Source organism: Balaenoptera borealis (assembly GCF_965194805.1).
Source record: "Balaenoptera borealis genome assembly, chromosome: 3".
Classification (NCBI taxonomy): Eukaryota; Metazoa; Chordata; class Mammalia; order Artiodactyla; family Balaenopteridae; genus Balaenoptera; species Balaenoptera borealis.
The window spans coordinates 24,025,073-24,044,820 of NC_138866.1; the positions used below are offsets into that span (position 1 = coordinate 24,025,073).

Genomic DNA, 19,748 nt, shown 5'->3' on the forward strand with positions numbered 1-19,748 from the left:
CTTGGCATATAAAACAATTAACCAAGCTGCAATCTGGATGTGGCTTATAGACTAGGATCTCCTTGTCTTGATGTCTCTTTGCTTACCTTTATCTCTGCCCTTTACCGAAACTGTAAATTCAGTGCAAGTGTAAGGTCCTAAAGCGGTAGAGAGAAAGGGGCTTCCCCCAGCATCCTGGCCTGTTGTAAAGGGTCAGCCCCCACTCTTTGTCCCCCAACTCTTCAGCCACCTCTCACACCCTTCCCCCCACCTCACTACACACTCCATTCTGTTATGGACTTTGTTTGGTTCCTCAACTGTGCCATGGTCTCTTTTTATTTTTTTTTAGAGGAGATTTTTTTTTTTTAAGATTTTTTTTTCCTTGATGTGGACCATTTTTAAAGTCTTTATTGAATTTGTTACAATATTGCTTCTGTTGCTTATGTTTTGGTTTTTTGGCTGCGAGGCATGTGGGATCTGAGCTCCCCAACCAGGGATCGAACTCACATCCCCTGCATTGGAAGGCGAAGTCTCAACCACTGGACCGCCAGGAAAGTCCCAGTGTGCCATGGTCTCTTACCTCTTGGCACACGTTGCCCTCATGTAAAAGACATCCGGCTTCCTCCCACCTCGTTGCCAAGCTAACTCTTACTTACATTTCAAGTCTCAACCTATATATTTCTTTCTTGAAGAAGCTTTCTATGAACCTCTACAGTATGTTGGGTCCCCTTGCAAAGGCCTCCCAAACTTCTCTGTGCTTTTCCTTTAATGATGTTGATGACAATAATTATGACTGTAACAATCGCTAACATTTACTAAATGCTTTCCATAGTCCAGAAACCTACTGACTCACTTAATCATCATTAATATCCTGTGAGGTAGGTACCTAATTATCTCCATTTTGCAAATGAGGAAATAAAGTCTCAAAGATCTTGAGAAAGTTTGTATCGCTCCATGAGGGCCACATCTCTCACCCAGTCTGGCCCCAGAATTCATGTTCTTAACCAACACATAACACTGCTTCTTATAAAACTCAACATGTCTGTGATTATTTAACAGCTAAGTATTCCACTAGGCAGCAAGCTCCATAGAACAGGGCTGGGGCTGTTTTGTTCAATAGTGTATTTCTAAAGCCTAATCCAAGAGTTAGCATGTAGAAAGCATCAAAAAGCATGAGCTAAATGAACAAATGAAACAGCCAGTTGGTGAGCCCACCCAGAATCCCAAAAGAATTCACCTTCTCAAATAGATGTCTAACACTTAATCAAGAAACTATCATGATCATGGTAATATCTACTCTAAAGTTTCCCTCTCTGCAACCCAACCCTAGCCAAACAAATCCAAGCATCCGGAACTAGAAAGGGTATGATCTGGAAAGCAGTGAACCCAAGAAAATTCTTCTCCAGAAGAAAGCAAGCACAGGGAGGACCAAAGGGAGCGCCTGTAGTAGCAAAGGAAGCACAGGCAGGTCTATCCAGGGACACAGCTGCAGCACGTCACCCCCACTCAGACCCAGTGTGCCACTACGAGGGCCTACTCACCCCTCTCGCAGGTTCGCCCCCAGTAGCCGGTGCCCGTGCAGTCGCAGATGAAGCGGTTCCAGCCATCTTTGCACACGGCGTTGTTCTTGCAGGGGTAGCTGTCACACTGCTTAGCGCTCATCCGTGAGCAGGAGGACTTGACGCCCGCAGCATTCTGCATCTCTGCCAGCTGCCGGATGTTCTTGCTGCGCCCGTCAATGAACAGGTCACGGATGCAGCCCACGTAGCCATAGTTGAGCATGGCGGTCCAGAGCTCAGTGGGGAGGATGAGGCCAGCACGGTTCTCCGGCAGCCCGCCCAGGTACATGTCCCCCTCCAGGTCCAGGATCTCGCTCTCCCCACTAGCGGTGAACGGCGTGCGCCTGCTGTTCACTGATATGGTACCTGGGATGGGAGGACAGAAACAGAGTGAGCTAACAGCCCTCTTGGCATCACAGGTGAGGCTACCAGTTGATGAACCAAACGAAAGGAGCCTAGCAGGTGAGACGGGAGACCACTGTTGCCTGGCCAGGAAGGAACAATTTAAGCAAGGGAACGAAATGCCGCAAAACGGTAAAAAGGACAATGTACGCCATTTGGTTCCAATCCCTGCCAGCTAAGACAGCCAGGCCCAGAGGAGGACCCAGGACAATCTCAGTGGCCTAGCATCTAGTATGATTATCTTTTTTTCTACTTGAAAGTCTTGGCTGAGAGGGTGCACATCATACAGGTTGAGAGCAGCACAGCCCCTGCCTGTGTTTAAATCCCAGCTCCGCCACGTACTAGCTGGATAACCTTGAAGAAGTGACTTCTCTTTCCTGGTCCTCAACTTCCTTACCTGTAAAATGGGAAGAGAACTGTCCCCACCTCACAGGTTGGTGTGATAAGTAAATGAGCTCATATAGGTAAGATGCTTCTTACTCTGTACCTGGGACAGAGGCTGTTAGGTCCTGCCTGAGTCTTCATCACTGGCTCACCATCACCAGAAGGATGGAACCTGCTCTTCTCTCTCTCTCTCCCTGAGCTGATACACTCTGTACTGGCCTTAGCTACCAGCCCTGCCAGGGCATATTTTTGACACACATTGCCTTTGATAAATTTTTCTTTCTTTTTTTTTTTTTTCTCTTGACTACAGATCTAATATTTTTTTTTAATGTTTTTAACACCTTTACTGGAGTATAATTGCTTTACAATGTTGTGTTAGTTTCTGCTGTACAACAAAGTGAATCAGCTATATGTATACATATATCCCCATGTCCCCTCCCTCTTGCATCTCCCTCCCATCTTCCCTATCCCACCGCTCTAAGTGGTCACAAAGCACAGAGCGGATCTCCCTGTGCTATGCAGCTGCTTCCCACTACCTATCTATTTTACATTTGGTAGTGTATATATGTCCATGCCACTCTCTCACTTTGTCCCAGCTTACCCTTCCCCTCCCTGTGTCCTCAAGTCCATTCTCTATGTCTGCGTCTTTATTCCTGTCCTGCCCCTAGGTTCTTCAGAACCATTTCTTTTTTAGATTCCATATATGTGTGTTAGCATACGGTATTTGTTTTTCTCTTTCTGACTTACTTCACTCTGTATGACAGACTCTAGCTCCATCAACCTCACTACAAATAACTCAATTTTACTACTTTTTATGGCTGAGTAATATTCCATTGTACATATGGGTCACATCTTCTTTACCCATTCATCTGTCAATGGACATTTAGGTTGCTTCCATGTCCTGGCTATTGTAAATAGTGCTGCAATGAACATTGTGGTACATGACTCTTTTTAAATTATGGTTTTCTCAGGGTATATACCCAACAGTGGGATTGCTGGGTCATATGGTAGTTCTATTTTTAGTTTTTAAAGGAACCTCCATAATGTTTTCCATAGTGGCTGTATCAATTTACATTCCCACCAACAGTGCAAGAGGGTTCCCTTTTCTCCACACCCTCTCCAGCATTTATTGTTTGTAGATTTTTTGATGATGGCCATTCTGACTGGTGTGAGGTGATACCTCACTACAGTTTTGATTTGCATTTCTCTAATGATTAGTGATGTTGAGCATCCTTTCATGTGTTTGTTGGCAATCTGTATATCTTCTTTGGAGTAATGTCTATTTAGGTCTTCTGCCCATTTTTGGATTGGGTTGTTTGATTTTTGATATTGAGCTGCATGAGCTGCTTGTAAATTTTGGAGATTAATCCTTCGTCAGTTGCTTCATTTGCAAATATTTTCTCCCATTCTGAGGGCTGTCTTTTCGTCTTGTTTATGGTTTTCTTTGTTGTGCAAAAGCTTTTAAGTTTCATTGGGTCCCATTCGTTTATTTTTGTTTTAATTTGCATTTCTCCAGAAGGTGGGTCAAAAAGGATCTTGCTGTGATTTATGTCATAGAGTGTTCTGCCTATGTTTTCCTCTAAGAGTTTTATAGTGTCTGGCCTTACATTTAGGTCTCCAATCCATTCTGAGTTTATTTTTGTATATGGTGTTAGGGAGTGTTCTAATTTCATTCTTTTACATGTAGCTGTGCAGTTTTCTCAGCACCACTTATTGAAGAGGTTGTCTTTTCTCCACTGTATATTCTTGCCACCTTTAACAAAGATAAGGTGACCACAGGTGCGTGGGTTTAACTCTGGGCTTTCTATCCTGTTCCATTGATCTGTATTTCTATTTTTGTGCCACTACTGAACTTTCTTGATTACTATAGCTTTGTAGTTTAGTCTGAAGTCAGGGAGTCTGATTCCTCCAGCTCCGTTTTTCTTTCTCAAGATTGCTTTGGCTATTCGGGGTCTTTTGTGTTTCCATACACATTGTGAAATTTTTTGTTATAGTTCTGTGAAAAATGCCATTGGTAGTCTGATAGGGATTGCATTGAATCTGGAGATTGCTTTGGGTAGTATAGTCATTTTCACAATGTTGATTATTCCAATCTAAGAACATGGTATATCTCTCCATCTGTTTGTATTGTCTTTAATTTCTTTCACAGTGTCTTATAGTCTTCTGAGTACAGGTCTTTTGTCTCCTTAGGTAGGTTTATTCCTAGGTATTTTATTCTTTTTGTTGCAATGGTAAATGGGAGTGTTTCCTTAATTTCTCTTTCAGATTTTTCATCATTAGTGTATAGGAATGCAAGAAATTTCTGTGCATTAATTTTGTATCCTGCTACTTTACCAAATTCATTGATTACCTCTAGTAGTTTTCTGGTGGCATCTTTAGGATTCTCTATGTATATAGTATCATGTCATCTGCAAACAGTGACAGTTTTACTTCTTCTTTTCCCATTTGGATTCCTTTTATTTCTTTTTCTTCTCTGATTGCTGTAGCTAAAACTTCCAAAAATATGTTGAATAATAGTGGTGAGAGTGGGTAACCTTGTCTTGTTCCTGATCTTAGAGGAAATGGTTTCAGTTTTTTACCATTGAGAACGATGTTGGCTGTGGGTCTGTCATATATGGCCTTTATTGTGTTGAGGTAGGTTCCCTCTATGCCTACGTTCTGGAGAGTTTTTATCTAAATGGCTGTTGAATGTTGTCGAAAGATTTTTCTCCATCTATTGAGATGATCATATGGTTTTTATCCTTCAGTTTGTTAATGAGATTGATTTGTGTATATTGAAGAATCCTTGCATTCCTGGGATAAACCCCACTTGATCATGGTGTATCACCCTTTTAATGTGCTGTTGGATTCTGTCTGCTAGTATTTTGTTAAGGATTTTTGCATCTATGTTCATCAGTGATATTGGCCTGTAGTTTTCTTTCTTTGTGACATCTCTGGCTGGTTTTGGTGTCAGGGTGATGGTGGCTTCATAGAATGACCTTGGGAGTGTTCCTCCCTCTGCTATATTTTGGAAGAGTCTGAGAAGGATGGGTGTTACCTCTTCTCTAAATGTTTGATAGAATTTGCCTGTGAAGCCATCTGGTCCTGGGTTTTTGTTTGTTGGAAGATTTTTAATCACAGTTTCAATTTCACTGCTTGTGATTGGTCTGTTTATATATTCTATTTCTTCCTGGTTCAGTCTCAGAAGGCTGTGCTTTTCTAAGAATTTGTCCATTTCTTCCAGGTTGTCCATTTTTTTGGCATCTATTTGCTTGTAGTAATCTCTCATGATGCTTTGTATTTCTGCAGTGTCAGTTGTTACTTCTCCTTTTTCATTTCTAATTCTGTTGAGTCTTCTCCCTTTTTTTCCTGATGAGTCTGGTTAATGGTTTATCAATTTTGTTTATCTTCTCAAAGAACTAGCTTTTAGTTTTATTGATCTTTGCTATTGTTTTCTTCATTTCTTTTTCATTTATTTCTGATCTGATCTTTTTGATTTCTTTCCTTCTGCTAACTTTGGGGGTTTTTTGTTCTTCTTTCTCTAATTGCTTTAGGTGTAAGGTTAGGTTGTTTATTTGAGATGTTTCTTGTTTCTTGAGGTAGGATTGTATTGCTATAAACTTCCCTCTTAGAACTGCTTTTTCTGCATCCCATAGGTTTTGGGTTGCCATGTTTTCATTGTCATTTGTTTCTATGTATTTTTTGATTTCCTCTTTGATTTCTTTAGTGATCTCTTGGTTATTTAGTAGCATATTGTTTAGCCTCCATGTGTTTGTATTTTTTTACAGTTTTCTTTTTCCTGTAATTGATATCTAGTCTCATGGCATTGTGCTCAGAAAAGATACTTGATATGATTTCTATTTTCTTAAATTTACCAAGGCTTGATTTCTGACCCAAGATATGATCTATCCTGGAGAATGTTCCATGAGCATTTGAGAAGAAAATGTATTCTTTTGTTTTTGGAAGGACTGTCCTATGAATATCAATTAAGTCCATCCTGTTTAATGTGTACTTTAAAGCTTGTGTTTCCCTATTTATTTTCATTTTGGATGATCTGTCCATTGGTGAAAGTGGGGTGTTAAATCCCCCACTATTATTGTGTTACTGTCGACTTCCCCTTTTATGGCTGTTAGCATTTGCCTTGTGTATTGAGGTGCTCCTATGTTGGGTGCATAAATATTTACAATTGTTATATCTTCTTCTCGAATTGATCCCTTGATCATTATGTAGCGTCCTTCTTTGTCTCATGTAATAGTCTTTATTTTAAAGTCTATTTTGTCTGATATGAGAATTGCTACTCCAGCTTTCTTTTGATTTCCATTTGCATGGAATATCTTTTTCCATCCCCTCACTTTCAGTCTGTATGTGTCCCTAGGTCTGAAGTGGATCTCTTGTAGACAGCATATATATGGGTCTTGTCTTTGTATCCATTCAGTCAGCCTGTGTCTTTTGGTTGGAGCATTTAATCCATTTACATTTAAGGTAATTATCGATATGTATGTTCCTGTTAGCATTTTCTTAATTGTTTTGGGTTTGCTATTGTAGGTCTTTTCCTTCTCTCATGTTCCTGCCTAGAGAAGTTCCTTTAGCATTTGTTGTAAAGCTGGTTTTGTGGTGCTGAATTCTCTTAGCTTTTGCTTGTCTGTAAAGGTTTTCATTTCTCTGTCAAATCTGAATGAGATCCTTGCTGGGTAGAGTAATCTTGGTTGTAGGTTTTTCCCTTTCATTACTTTAAATATGTCTCACCACTCCCTTCCCTTCCGGCTTGCAGATTTTCTTCTGAAAGATCAGCTGTTAACCTTATGGGGATTCCCTTGTATGTTATTTGTTGTTTTTCCCTTGGTGCTATTAATATTTTTTGTTTGTATTTAATTTTTGATAGTGTGATTAATATGTGTCTTGGTGTGTTTCTCCTTGGATTTATCCTGTATGGGACTCTCTGCGCTTCCTGGACTTGATTGACTATTTCCTTTCCCATGTTAGGGAAGTTTTCAACTATAATCTCTTCAAATATTTTCTCAGACCCTTTCTTTCTCTCTTCTTCTTCTGGGACCCCTACAATTCAAGTGTTGGTGCGTTTAATGTTGTCCCAGAGGTCTCTAAGACTGTCCTCAATTCTTTTCATTCTTTTTTCTTTATTCTGCTGTGGCAGTTCTTTCCACTATTTTACCTTCCAGGTCACTTATCCATTCTTCTGCCTCAATTATTCTGCTACTGATTCCTTCTAGAGATTTTTAAGTTTCATTTATTGTGTTGTTCATCACTGTTTATTTGCTCTTTAGTTCTAGGTCCTTGTTAAACATTTCTTGTATTTTCTCCATTCTATTTCCAAGATTTTGGATCATCTTTACTATCATTACTCTGAATTCTTTTTCAGGTAGACTTCCTATTTCTTCTTCATTTGTTTGGTCTGGTGGGTTTTTACCTTGCTCCTTCATCTGCTGCATATTTCTCTGTTTTCTCATTTTGTTTAACTTACTGTGTTTGGGGTCTCCTTTTCACAGGCTGCAGGTTCGTAGTTCCCGTTGTTTTTGGTGTCTGCCCCCAGTGGGGGAGGTTGGTTCAGTGGCTTGTGTAGGCTTCTTGGGGGAGGGGACTGGTGCCTGTGTTCTGGGGGGTGGGGCTGGAACTTGTCTTTCTGGTGGACAGGGCCACATCTGGTGGTGTGTTTTGGGGTGCCTGTGAACTTAGTATGACTTTAGGCAACCTCTCTGCTAATGGGCGGGGTTGTGTTCCTGTCTTGCTAGTTGTTTAGCATGGGGCGTCCAGCACTGGAGCTTGCTGGCCATTGGGTCGAGCTGGGTCTTAGTGTTGAGACGGAGATCTGTGGGAGAGCTCTCGCCAGCTGATATTATGTGGAGCCCAGAGGTCTCTGGTGGACCAATGTCCTGAACTCGCCCTCCCACCTCAGAGGCTCAGGCCTTACACCAGGCTGGAGCACCAAGACCCTGTCAGGTACAAGGCTCAGAAGAAAAGGGAGAAGAAAAGAAAGAAAAAATAATAATAAATTTTAAAAAATTATTAAAATAAAAACATAATAATAAAAACAAAAGGAAAAAAAAGGAAAGAAAAAAAGAAGAGAGCAACCAAACCAATAAACAAAGCCACCAATGATAACAAGCGCTAAAAACTATACTAAGATAAACACAAAAATCAGTAACAAATCAGTCACAGACAGCAAACCCCAGGTCTACAGTTGCTCCCAAATTCCACCTCCTCAATTTTGGGATGATTCGTTGTCTATTCAGATATTCCACAGATGCAGGGTACATCAAGTTGATTGTGGAGATTTAATCCACTGCTCCTGAGGCTGCACAGAGAAATTTTCCTTTCTCTTCTTTGTTTGCACAGCTCCTGGGGTTCAGCTTTGGTTGTGGCCCCACCTCTGCATGTAGATTGCCCTCAGGCATCTGTTCCTGCCCAGACAGGAGGGGGTTAAAGCAGAGGCTGATTAGGGGGCTATGGCTCACTCAGGCCCGGGGGAGGGAGGGGTACGGTTGTTATACTTGGAATGTGGGGCGAGCCTGCAGTGGCAGAGGCCAGCGTGACATTGCAACAGCCTGAGGCGCGCCGTGTGTTCTCCCGGGGTAGTTGTCCCTGGATCACAGGGCCCTGGCAATGGCGTGTTGTACAGGCTCCTGGGGGGGTGTGGATAGTGACCTGTGCTTGCACACAGGCTCCTTGATGGCTACAGCAGCAGCGTTAGTGTTTCATGCCTGTCTCTGGTGTCTGCACTGATAGCCACGGCTCACACCCATCTCTGGAGCTTGTTTAGGTGGTGCTCTGCCTTCTTTTCGGAAGTCTGAGGTCTTCTACCAGCATTCAGTAGGTGTTCTGTAGGAGTTGTTCCACATGTAGATGTATTTCTGATGTATTTGTGGGGAGGAAGGTGATCTCCACGTCTTACTCCTCCGTCATCTTCGAAACATGTTTCTTTATGTACTCATGTAACAAACGTGTATTGAACACCTGTTCTGTCTCTAGTATAGTTCTAGACACATACATGAACTCGATAGGTGTGCCTCCTCTCGTGGAGCTGATGTTCCACAGCAGAGGAACAGAAAATAAACAAATCACCCAATAAACAAAAATTGGAAAATGACGAGTGGGAGGAAGAGAGTAAAATGGGTGCTACAGCAGCCCACAGGTTCAACTTTAAACTGTACGGTCGATAAAGGCTTCTCTAAGCAGGTGAGAGGTAAGCTAAAACCAGGATGTTGAGAAGGATCCAACCATGCCAAGTCCCAGGGGGAGAATATGCCCGGCACAGGGAATGGCACCTACAAAGGCCCTGGGACAGGCAGAAGTGTGGTTAGGGTACAGGAGGCCAGAGGAAGTCAACAAGAGATGAGATCAGAGCTAGACCAGGCACATGAAATCACAGAAGATATAACCCTGGAGCCTGACCTGGGAACTTGGGAACAGGGATTCTAGTCTTTCTGACCCTGTACCAGTCACTGAACCCCTCGATTTCCTCCACAGCTCAGTTTCCTAAACTGTTAACTCAGAGTGATATCTAAACTTTATGCCAGAAATTTTAGAAATTTAGTATTCACTTATGTGAGTCTCAATTCCCTCAGCTATGACAGGGGACAGTCGGAAGGGCCTAGAAGATCAAATGAGATCAAGAAAGTGACGTACACTCCAAATCACAAAGTCAACCCAGGGGTAGAAGAGTAGAAAGAGCATGCGGGGTCGCTGGAGGGTTCAGCTGGGCGTGCTTCCCCCTACTCTTCCCTGGAAGTTTTCTCCTGGAGAAATCTGCTTTGCCTTTTTGTTTTTCAATCTTTCAAAAACCTACGTAACAATAAAAATGTCCCAGCCACCATTTTTAGTACTTTCTATGCTTTTCTGGACTCAATCCTCAAAACAATCCTGTGAGGTAGGCATTCGTATTTCCTCTATTTCACAAATGAGGAAGTTGAGGCTTGGGTACTTTTCTTCTCTCTTGCAGTTTTGCTTTCTTTACCCACCACACGTCCACAGAGTTAATCTGATCACCAACTAACAGGGAGGAGCATCTATTGCCAAGTAAGAACGGTACGCGAACTGATTTAAATAGTGGACCCTTAAAATACATCCTGAGGAAAATTCATCGTCTGAGTGTGGGACCACACCTGTTTTGAGAATCAGTCCCTCAGCTGGGGAATGAAGATGAAAGTTTCCTGAGATCACCTCTCAGTCATATTCTTCAGGATGAGCAGGGAAGGAGGTACCACAATTAGATACACTTGCATTTTTATAACTAGTCATTTTCATTCAGGTCTGCAAGAACATACCAGAAAATATCCTCATGAAGAAATGAAGTTTAGTATATCATATTAAAATTTTGTTATGCTGCTTTTACATGACAACTATTTGTTTACTCAGTAAATTTTTATAGGCTTTGATCAAATTTATCAGTATTTCAAAGTATTAGCCAATGCCATAGCACCCAGTATAAAATTTAAGGCTTCTGTAATCCAAACTTATTTGTCAAAAAATGGGTCTACTGATGGTTCTAACAAAACAAAATAACTGCCCTACTTGAAAAAGCAATTAGTGTTGAGAATATCAGAAACAGACATGTGGCGGTTTTACATGTTCTAGCCTGCCTGTGACACAGATAGGTGACATTTAAGCTGTGCCAAGGTCTAGGTTAGTCAATCATGAAACCCATCAACCATGTCCAAACTCCAGAGACCCAATATGCATAGTCTTAAGAACCAACAGGAGTGTGTCCCTTATAATTCTGAGACAGTTTCTAGCTCTCTGCCCCTGCTGACATTTTTTAATGGATAAACTTCAAAAGATTTGGCCTCAGAAATTATTTTTTGTGTATTTTTCTCTTAAAAAAGAACAAAATGTTCATTCTTGCCCAACAAGCACATTTAATTTGAAGCCTCTTGGTTCTGATCAAATTTCAGGCAATTGATAAAGCATCCTGCTGGGCAATAAACCATCCAGGTCTGCAATCTGCCACCTGTCTGCCCTCTGCACAGAACCCAACCAGCTCCTTACCTAAGGGCAACATTGCTCATCTCCGCCATCCCTCTAGCTCTGGAATTATGCAGAAAAGCCACCCCCGCAAGCTCAGCCATTAGTGGCTACAGCCTTTTAGGGGAACCTATTGCTTTCTATTGTTGGCCAAACGCAAAAATGTCTAAAAGGAAGACATTTTTGTGTTTACCAGGAGAGTAAATCCTTAAAAATATGGAAAATATAGCCAAGACCATTATTGAGTACGATACTACCTAAATGGAGAATCAGGAAATAAGTGTGAAATTCGAATGCTCTAATTACTACTCTGGGTGAAATGCCCTTTCTGATGGCACAGAATGTGACCTTCATTGCCACATGTCCACAGAAAGTGAGGCAGACTGTTCAGGCATTCAAAAGCCTCAGACTCTCTATTTGTGTTTCCTTCCACCCCGCCCCCCTTTGTTACTATTCCAGAGTGGCTATGTACGGCCTGGGGCTAGCTTGTTTGGTCTGCGGCTGCAGAAACAAACAAAGCCATTTAAACCCAATGTAAAAGGTTACGAAGAGGCAGGGAGAGTTAGTAAGGTCTGAGCGAAGAGTGAAATATAGGCTTTCACACCAAAGGAAGGCTTTAAATTGAACATGACTTTAGGAAAAATCAATTTGCCTTTTCCTTTCTTGTCATAATTTTTCCCTGCAATATGACTCTTGCCAATTATTGAAGGGTGTATCACTGCATAAACTCTTGCACAGTGCAGCTTATCCTACAGAGTAATCACATAATGCAGCATCTGTGATGTCACAATTGGTTTCCATGGTGATGGAAAAAGGAGAATAAAGAGGGAAAAAAACCATCACACAAGTGACATGACAGTCACTTTGGTAGCAATGGAAATGATTCTTGTAAAACCATCCTTAGCCCCAGGGTCTCGGAGCTATCACTGAGACCATCGTGCAGTGAGTGACAGGGGCGATGAGGAGGAGAATGCCAGCCATAGATGAGACAGGTGTCTGGTTCAGAAACATAATCTTACATAATCATATAACAAGCATTAAGGAGAACAGCAAAAGAATCAACAAGCAAACAAGTCAAAAACTAAAATAAAAAATATACGGAAGCAGAAGCTTTCCCCTAGTCTCAGTCACACACCCTGCTTCTTCCTACCTGATCTGCCATCTCGCTGAATGTCCACATGGTACCATTCCCCATCGTTGGCTTTCTTCTGAGTGGCTTTCACTTTAATGGTGCCTGAGCCCATGTCAAGCAGTAGGTACAGGTTGCCATCGAGGAGTTCCACGGCAAAGAAGTCCACCTTGGTGTTCTTCTGGCTCCGAGCATCCTTCCTCTCTTGGGGCTTGCCGTGAGTGAAGAGGATCAGGCCGTTGGGCTCAGTGGTGCGAAAGTCAAAGGAGATAGAGCCCATGCGTTTGGTGTTCCATTTGGGCAAGCTGATGTAAGCCTCCGGGGTCTCAAAGTTGATGGGGTCCAGTGTGGCCACATTCTCACACTTGAATACAACCTCACCGTAGATTTTCATCTTGGTGTCCCCAATTCTGGCCAAGCGAGACAGCTCCAGACGGATGTCATTATTCTTATAAACAACCTGTCAAAAGCCAAAGAAGTGCCACATGAATCAATCTTGCAAACAGTAACCATCCATCGCTCACTGGGCACCCAGGAAAAAGGCCCAAAACGAAGCTTCAGGACACAACAGTCTGAAACAATGAGAAACACGAGACACGGCACTTGAAAAAGCATCTGCACAGACCTCTGACGTGCCCACAAGCCCTGAATAAGCCCCTATATTTCCATTATATTCCTTTTGTCTGTTTCCTTCTGGCCAATTTTTTGCATTGTCACAAAGTTAAACAATATAAGCTTGCAAGTAGAAACCAAAAGAGACTGAGTTGCACAGACACAAATACTTACCTACAGAGATATTTACTGAAATGTCCTCAGTAAAGGACCAGAAACAACCTAAATGACCAGCAGTAACAGACTGGCACATCTTTAAAATGCAACATTATGCAGCCCTAATAAACAAGGTAGTACTCCCAGTTTTGACATAGATACTCTGAGTAACATTAAGTGAAATTAGTAAGGAACAGGACAGCGTGCATTATGCTATCATTGTGCAAAGAGTGTGTGTGTTGGGAAGTGTGTGTTACATGTATATATGCTTGTAAATGCATAAAACATTTTTGGCAGGAAACACAAGAAACTATAAAATTGTCACTGGGGAGAGGATTTGTGGGATTAATATTCAGGAGTGGAGGGAGACTTACTTTTCACTCTACCCTGTTGTATTGTTTTTCTTTTTAAAGAAGATGATTGAGTGTTAAGCGTTGGTGGAGAAGGAAATCTATATTTTTTTGCACAATTGCACATGTCCTCTATATACACACAGTGAGAGAATGAAACACCCTAAAAAATTTTTAAAAACCTATTATGACTTTCTAAACCCGGTATAATCCATATAAAAGCAGGGATTAATCTTGTTCCCCAAGATCAGAATTTCAAAAAGGTTTTGCTGTTATTAGAACTGAATTTTGATGCAGTACCCTTGGATAGGTCTTGGTCCTCTGATCTCTATGCAATGTCACATCCATACTATAATAATAAACAAGCAAAAACAGAAGGCAAAGGGGCTAGCATTTGAGTATTGGTTATGCAAACCACGTTGCTAGGTCCTTCACATTGTCTTATTCAAATTCTAGATGAGGACCCCCATTTAGGTTCAAATCCCACATCCACTACTTCTAAGCCGCGTGAACTTCAAAGTTATTTAACTTACTTGGGTCTGCTTCCTCCTCTGAAAATGTGAATATAGTACTAGACTATTTCTTAAGGATGAAATGAGTTAATACATGTAAAGCACTTTGAAATGGCACATGGTATGGGCATAAAAATCTCAGCTATTTGGGGGTCGCTGTCATGGCTGTTAACTCATTTTATCCCTTCCACAGAGAAGCCTGTCTTATCCTCTCCATTTTCAACAAAGCAACAAGACTTAAGTGCTAAAGTCTTACATTCCATCTCAGTGATGAAAAGTTAATTGGATGAGTCATTCCAGTATATACCATTTAATCCCTAACATCCAGCTGTAGAACTGCTTCCCTTCTCTCCAACACCAGGAGAGAAGCAAGCAGAGATATTTGCCTTTTAAATATCTAACTAACAACAAAGAATTGAAAATGTCTCACCTACTAGATGACCTTCACCATGGGTGTAACCATAGTCAACAACACTGAAAATAATAACAATGCTAATATTTACTGAGCACCTACTACCAGGCACTGTGCTAAGGATCTGAAGCCTAGCATCCCATTAGATCCTGACAACACCCATTTGAGATACCTACCGTCATTCCCCCATTTTACAGATGCAGAAACAGACATGGAGAGTAGTTAAGGAACCAGCCCATGGTCACACGGCCAGTAAGTGGCAGAGCAGGACTTGAACCCAGAGAGTTAGGCTCCGGAGTCCATGTGCTTTACCACTTGTGGACACTCAGAACAACAGTAGTTACTACCAGCACCCATGAAGCTCATCTTTAATAATATATAGAAAATCATGCGGGCTTCCCTGGTGGCACAATGGTTGAGAGTCTGCCTGCCAATGCAGGGGACAAAGGTTCAAGCCCTGGTCCGGGAGGATCCCGCATGCTGCGGAGCAACTAGGCCCATGCCACAGCCTGCGCTCTGGAGCCCGCAAGCCACAGCTACTGAGCCCACGCGCTACAACCACAGAGGCCTGCGTGCCTAGAGCCCACGCTCCGCAACAAGAGAAGCCACAGCAATGAGAAACGCCTGTACCGCAGCAAGGGGTGGCTCCCGCTCGCCGCAACTAGAGAAAGCCCGCGCACAGCAACGAAGATCCAACGCAGCCAAAGGTAGATAAATAAAAATAAATAAATTAAAAAAAAAAAAAAAAGAAAAGAAAATCATGCATATTCATCTTCCCAATTCAAAAGCTAAATTTCTCATCTTAGCTCTACTGGACTGACCATATGCAAAGGGGAAAAACTGCAAGATCCTTAGGCAAACACTCAAGTGACTAAACGAGAAAACAAATGATAAAAGTTTAATGACGCAGCTTCTCCTTTCTAACTCCCACTCCCCAACATGTGAGATCTCTCTGTCATAACCAAACTTCAACTTTCTCTGAATCTGGGTTAAATGCCTACGACCAGAGCTCTTGTAAAGGTTAATTATTAATGTAGAACAATAGCTCATCCCAAAGGGACAGACTAAGGCTTGGCTTCATTGAACTGTAAGTGAAGAAAGAGCTCAAACATCCCTACAGGAGGCAGAAGGATAAAAAGAAAAAAGGCTAAAAGGATGCAGTGTCCTATGAGGAGGAACTCTTCTGTGAAATGGGTATATGACCAAGACTGGGACACACAGTGAATAACTAGAATGCAGATTTCTGGAGAGACAGACAAGAGAATCCGGGCCAGAAACTGCCAGACAAAGACTTCTCTCAGAAGCTATTTGAAAATGAGCTCTCTATCTACTCCATGGTCCTGAAATTACTTGTCTGTTTATACGCAGTTTCCACACCTTTCCCACTGATGGTTGAGTAACCTCTTTGAGTCCCATTTTATTTATTTCCAAAGGCAGGAGACTCAATACCTATTCTAGAAACTGCTCCCTTCCTCACCCCCAAGGCAGTTATCAAGATTAAATGGGATATTATACATGGTAGAACACAGAAAATCCTCAATGGTACACAAACCTAGGAACAAGCAAGAGTATACCTTGGTTTCCAGCAGTATTGGGGTACTGCTGGAAACGGACAGGGGCCTGGACTGATGCTCTTCTGAGGACCTCCTACCAATAAGAAAGGGACAGGGGGGCAGGGGTTTCCTCAGTTGAGAAATTCCATGGCTGGCATCTTCACCTTCCCCCCTACCCCCCTGCCCAGTGCAAGACCACGGCATGGCCATGAAGAAGCGAAGTAGTACTTTGGGCAGAGCGTCGTGGCAAGAAACCCTGCTGGACCGCCTTACAAGGCAAATTAGTATCTGGTATAGTATTTTCTATAAATTCAGACTTTCATCTAAATGAACGTCCCCCACCCCCGCCCCCGATGACTGAACTAGGAAGAGATGTGGCAGCAAGTGACAGAAAGCAGCCTTGGCTGACAATGGCCCCAACAAGGAGCAAGTAAAGACAGAGTGGTAACAGCTCCCCACGGGAGATGGCACACAACCTGGGAGGCACAGAGGCAGAGTCACAGAGAGTGACAAGCAGGTCTGACCACCCCAACCTTGGGCTTGTAAAGCTGTTGTTTGGACTTGCAGCTCATGCTTAGAAGGCCAGACAGTTAAACAGCTGGGGACAGAGTCTCAGGGTTAGGACAGACCCTCTCGGAACAATTCTTGTATGTCTCCCTAATCTTTGATACAGAGGCACACAGGAACAATACCAGGAGTAAGGCAAGCCATGACAACACGAACAATACAATGAAAATAGCTACCACCTATTGAGAGCCTACTGTGTGCCAGACACTTAATAAAATTTCGAATGTATATCATCCAAATTAAGGAAGTGAAATAGGTAGCATTAGCATCATTTTGCAGAAAAGAAACTCAGAGGTGATAGGTACTTGCCCAAGATCATATAGCCCCTTGAGGGCATAACCAGGGCTTGAACCCAGATCTCTCTGACTGCATGGGGGCAAGGCCATCCTCCAGAGGTGGCAATTTCTAAGCTCTCCGGTAGCACATGCCTACCCACAAAGCAGAAACCTCTTAAGTCAGGCATATAAAACACACCCAGCTCCATGCAGAGGTGCTAAGCCCTTCATACCTGGTCTCTCCTCTCTATCGGATCCCTACTCCTCCCCACTCCAAGGCAACTTGGAGGCCTCTGTGTGAACTCAGTATTAGAACTTCTACATACTTGCTCACCTTGTAGGTTTCCCTGCCTACAGTGCCTTCTTCTGGTCTCCAGCCTCTAATGGTGCCCCTTCACCAGGATCTACATCCAAACCTATTCCAGGCCCTCTCTGATGACTCTGGTTGCTACTGATGCCCACCATTTGATAAACTCAGAATTCTTACATTGCCTGCCTATGATGAAGCTGTCTGCCTTACTGGCCAAACCACTAAGCCTGATTGGAAAAGGAGAGGCTGTTCTAATCTACAAGATGTGCTCTTTCATGTTAAACTCTTCCATGGTGCTCGAGGCATATGGCAGGTCCATGAGAGTGAATCTAAGGGGTAGAGACAGTCCCAGTTCACAGTATTTTTCTCCCTCTTCCATCTTATCCCAGGACACGCTGTTCTCAGATTTCTGAGAACGTTATGTCCACAAATTCTGCTGTAAATGCCACATTCCTATGCACTTCAGCAAGGGATCCAGAAGGAATGGGGGAGTGTGTGTGCCCCACAGTGTCCAGATGGCCTCTTGGTACTGTTTCTCCTGTCCAGGAAGAGAAGGTTTACCACCTGGCCTTTCCTTTCTCTTGTTTTTAAAGCACCTTTAATCCTCTATGTGTCTACACAAAGGGCAATTTCAATAAAAACCACCAGATCGGCTTATGGGACCATGATTTATAGGCCTGTGACTTGATGTCTGAGCACCTGATCCAGGTCAGTGGAGGATATCTGAAGTCAGGACACTGGGGGACATTCTCTGGAGCATCTAGGCCAGACGAAACAGAACGGTGGCAAAAAGTCAGTGTCAGGGGGCCTTGATGTGGAACAGTGTTGACAACAAATCCCAATAAAGCCTGTCAACTTTACACCTATGTGTGGAGCAGTTTACATACAACAAGCAAAAGACATAGATTTGTTCCCCACACCAACTTAATCCTTCGACAATAGATAATAACAAAATGAGCTTATTCTCTTCAGCTTACAGGATGGTGCAGCTTCTAGATAAACTGGGGGGGGGGGGGTGGCTAATCTTCTTATCAAGTGACATTCCTACTCAGGGTAAATAAATAAGAAGCCCTGTGAAAGAATCTTGCTTCTGGGGTTGTCACAGAATCACACATCCTACTTTCTCTCCACCACTTCCCCTCCGTCCTTCAGGCAACTGATGACTCTGGTCAGCTGTGATTTTCTTTCCTATGAATTATCTGCTCCACTCATTTGTCACTCAAAACACTCAACCTTGTTATCTTTGAATAAGCACAGGTCTTATCTTTTAAGCAAGCCTCAAACACCTTACTAGCAAAAAATACACATTACAGCTTTTAAAATCTGAAACAGCACCTGGTTGTACAGGTGCTTAATAAATGCTCGTATCTTCATTAAATTAGATGTTGGGCTCAAGTGGCATCACGGGTAGTGGTTAAGATCACGGACTTCACAGCCGCCCTAAGTGGGGTCTGAGTCCTGTTCCACCCTTTGGACAACAGTTAAGGTGCCGCAGCCTCAGGTTCTTCACCTGTAGACTATAGGTAACGTCTCACTTCACAGGGTTTTAAGAAATAAATGAGATAATATGATCATATATAAAAGTACTTTAGCAGTTTCTGGCACTTCATAAGCATTCAATAAATGGTAGTTATCACTATTAATTTTGTTAGTCTCTTTGAGAAGTCATAACTAGATCACCAGACAGGATAGCCTGGCATGGAGTCATTAGAATGGAAAGATTGCCTCGGAGGCTAAGTTCTAAGCCAGCTGTCAGCTCAAGAGACTAGTGACAGACTCTGGATTTAACAAATTCTGAAGTTAAAATAAGAATTAAAAATTATATAATTGCCTAATGTGGCATTTATAATATGTGAAAATGCCTAATGGTAGCTATTCCGTCTCTCACACACACAGCGTGCACTTGCACAGATTTAGGATTCATTAGCATTAACATCATTATCTATCACAGTGTTCCACTGACCAAATTCCAACCGTGAAGTTCAAGCACAAATGGGGCAGCAGATGGTCCTCCTAGCTTCCAAAGTCAGAAGAAGCTAATATTTGGCACGGCTGGGGCCACACCTACATCTCTGGTCTTTCTAACAGGGATCAGTAAACTAACTGCCTGATGAGCTACAGCCGACATCCAACCTGGGGCCCAGAGTCCCCACTGCTGCAGAGCAGGGACACCACCCTTTTCATGCTTTATATTCTGTTCACAGTGGTCAGGATCTGCCAAAGATAAAAACTAAGCACCAGAAATACAAAATGGGAATTGAGTTTCAGACTTGCAAGGCAGGAGCCAAAAAATGTCTAAGTTCTAGGGTTCAAAATAAAAGCCAAAAAGACCCCAGATAAAGTTGAAACCAGTAGTAGAAATGCTGGCAATTAATTAAATTTTAAAAAGGCTGTGTGATCCAACACTCTGTGGGTCAAACAAAACATACCTGAAAGCTGGATATCACCAAAGACTACCAGTTTATAGTTTCTGATCTATGGTTTAATTTGTAAGAGAGTGGTAGGCAAAGATAAAAGGGACAGAAAGCAAGCTGGAGTAGTAGGAACAATCCAGACAAACTTAAGAACTGAAGTTGAACCAGCCAAGTCCTCA

The 19,748-nt window shown here is 42.5% G+C and overlaps 1 protein-coding gene across 17 annotated transcripts in view; it reads right to left on the reverse strand.

The window, feature by feature from the left end:
- Positions 1-19,748, reverse strand: part of NRXN3 (neurexin 3) — a 1,723,243-nt gene that overhangs the window by 1,119,214 nt on the left and 584,281 nt on the right. For all 17 annotated transcript variants that reach the window (XR_014242461.1, XR_014242462.1, XR_014242463.1 and 14 more), the window contains 2 exons: positions 12,430-12,868; positions 1,521-1,904 (listed from right to left, as the gene is read on the reverse strand). Coding sequence is in view for 14 of the 17 variants with exons in the window: in XM_082384655.1 (XP_082240781.1) it covers positions 1,521-1,904; positions 12,430-12,868 (823 nt within the window). In the remaining 3 variants the exon portion in view is untranslated. The remainder of the gene's footprint in view (positions 1-1,520; positions 1,905-12,429; positions 12,869-19,748) is intronic.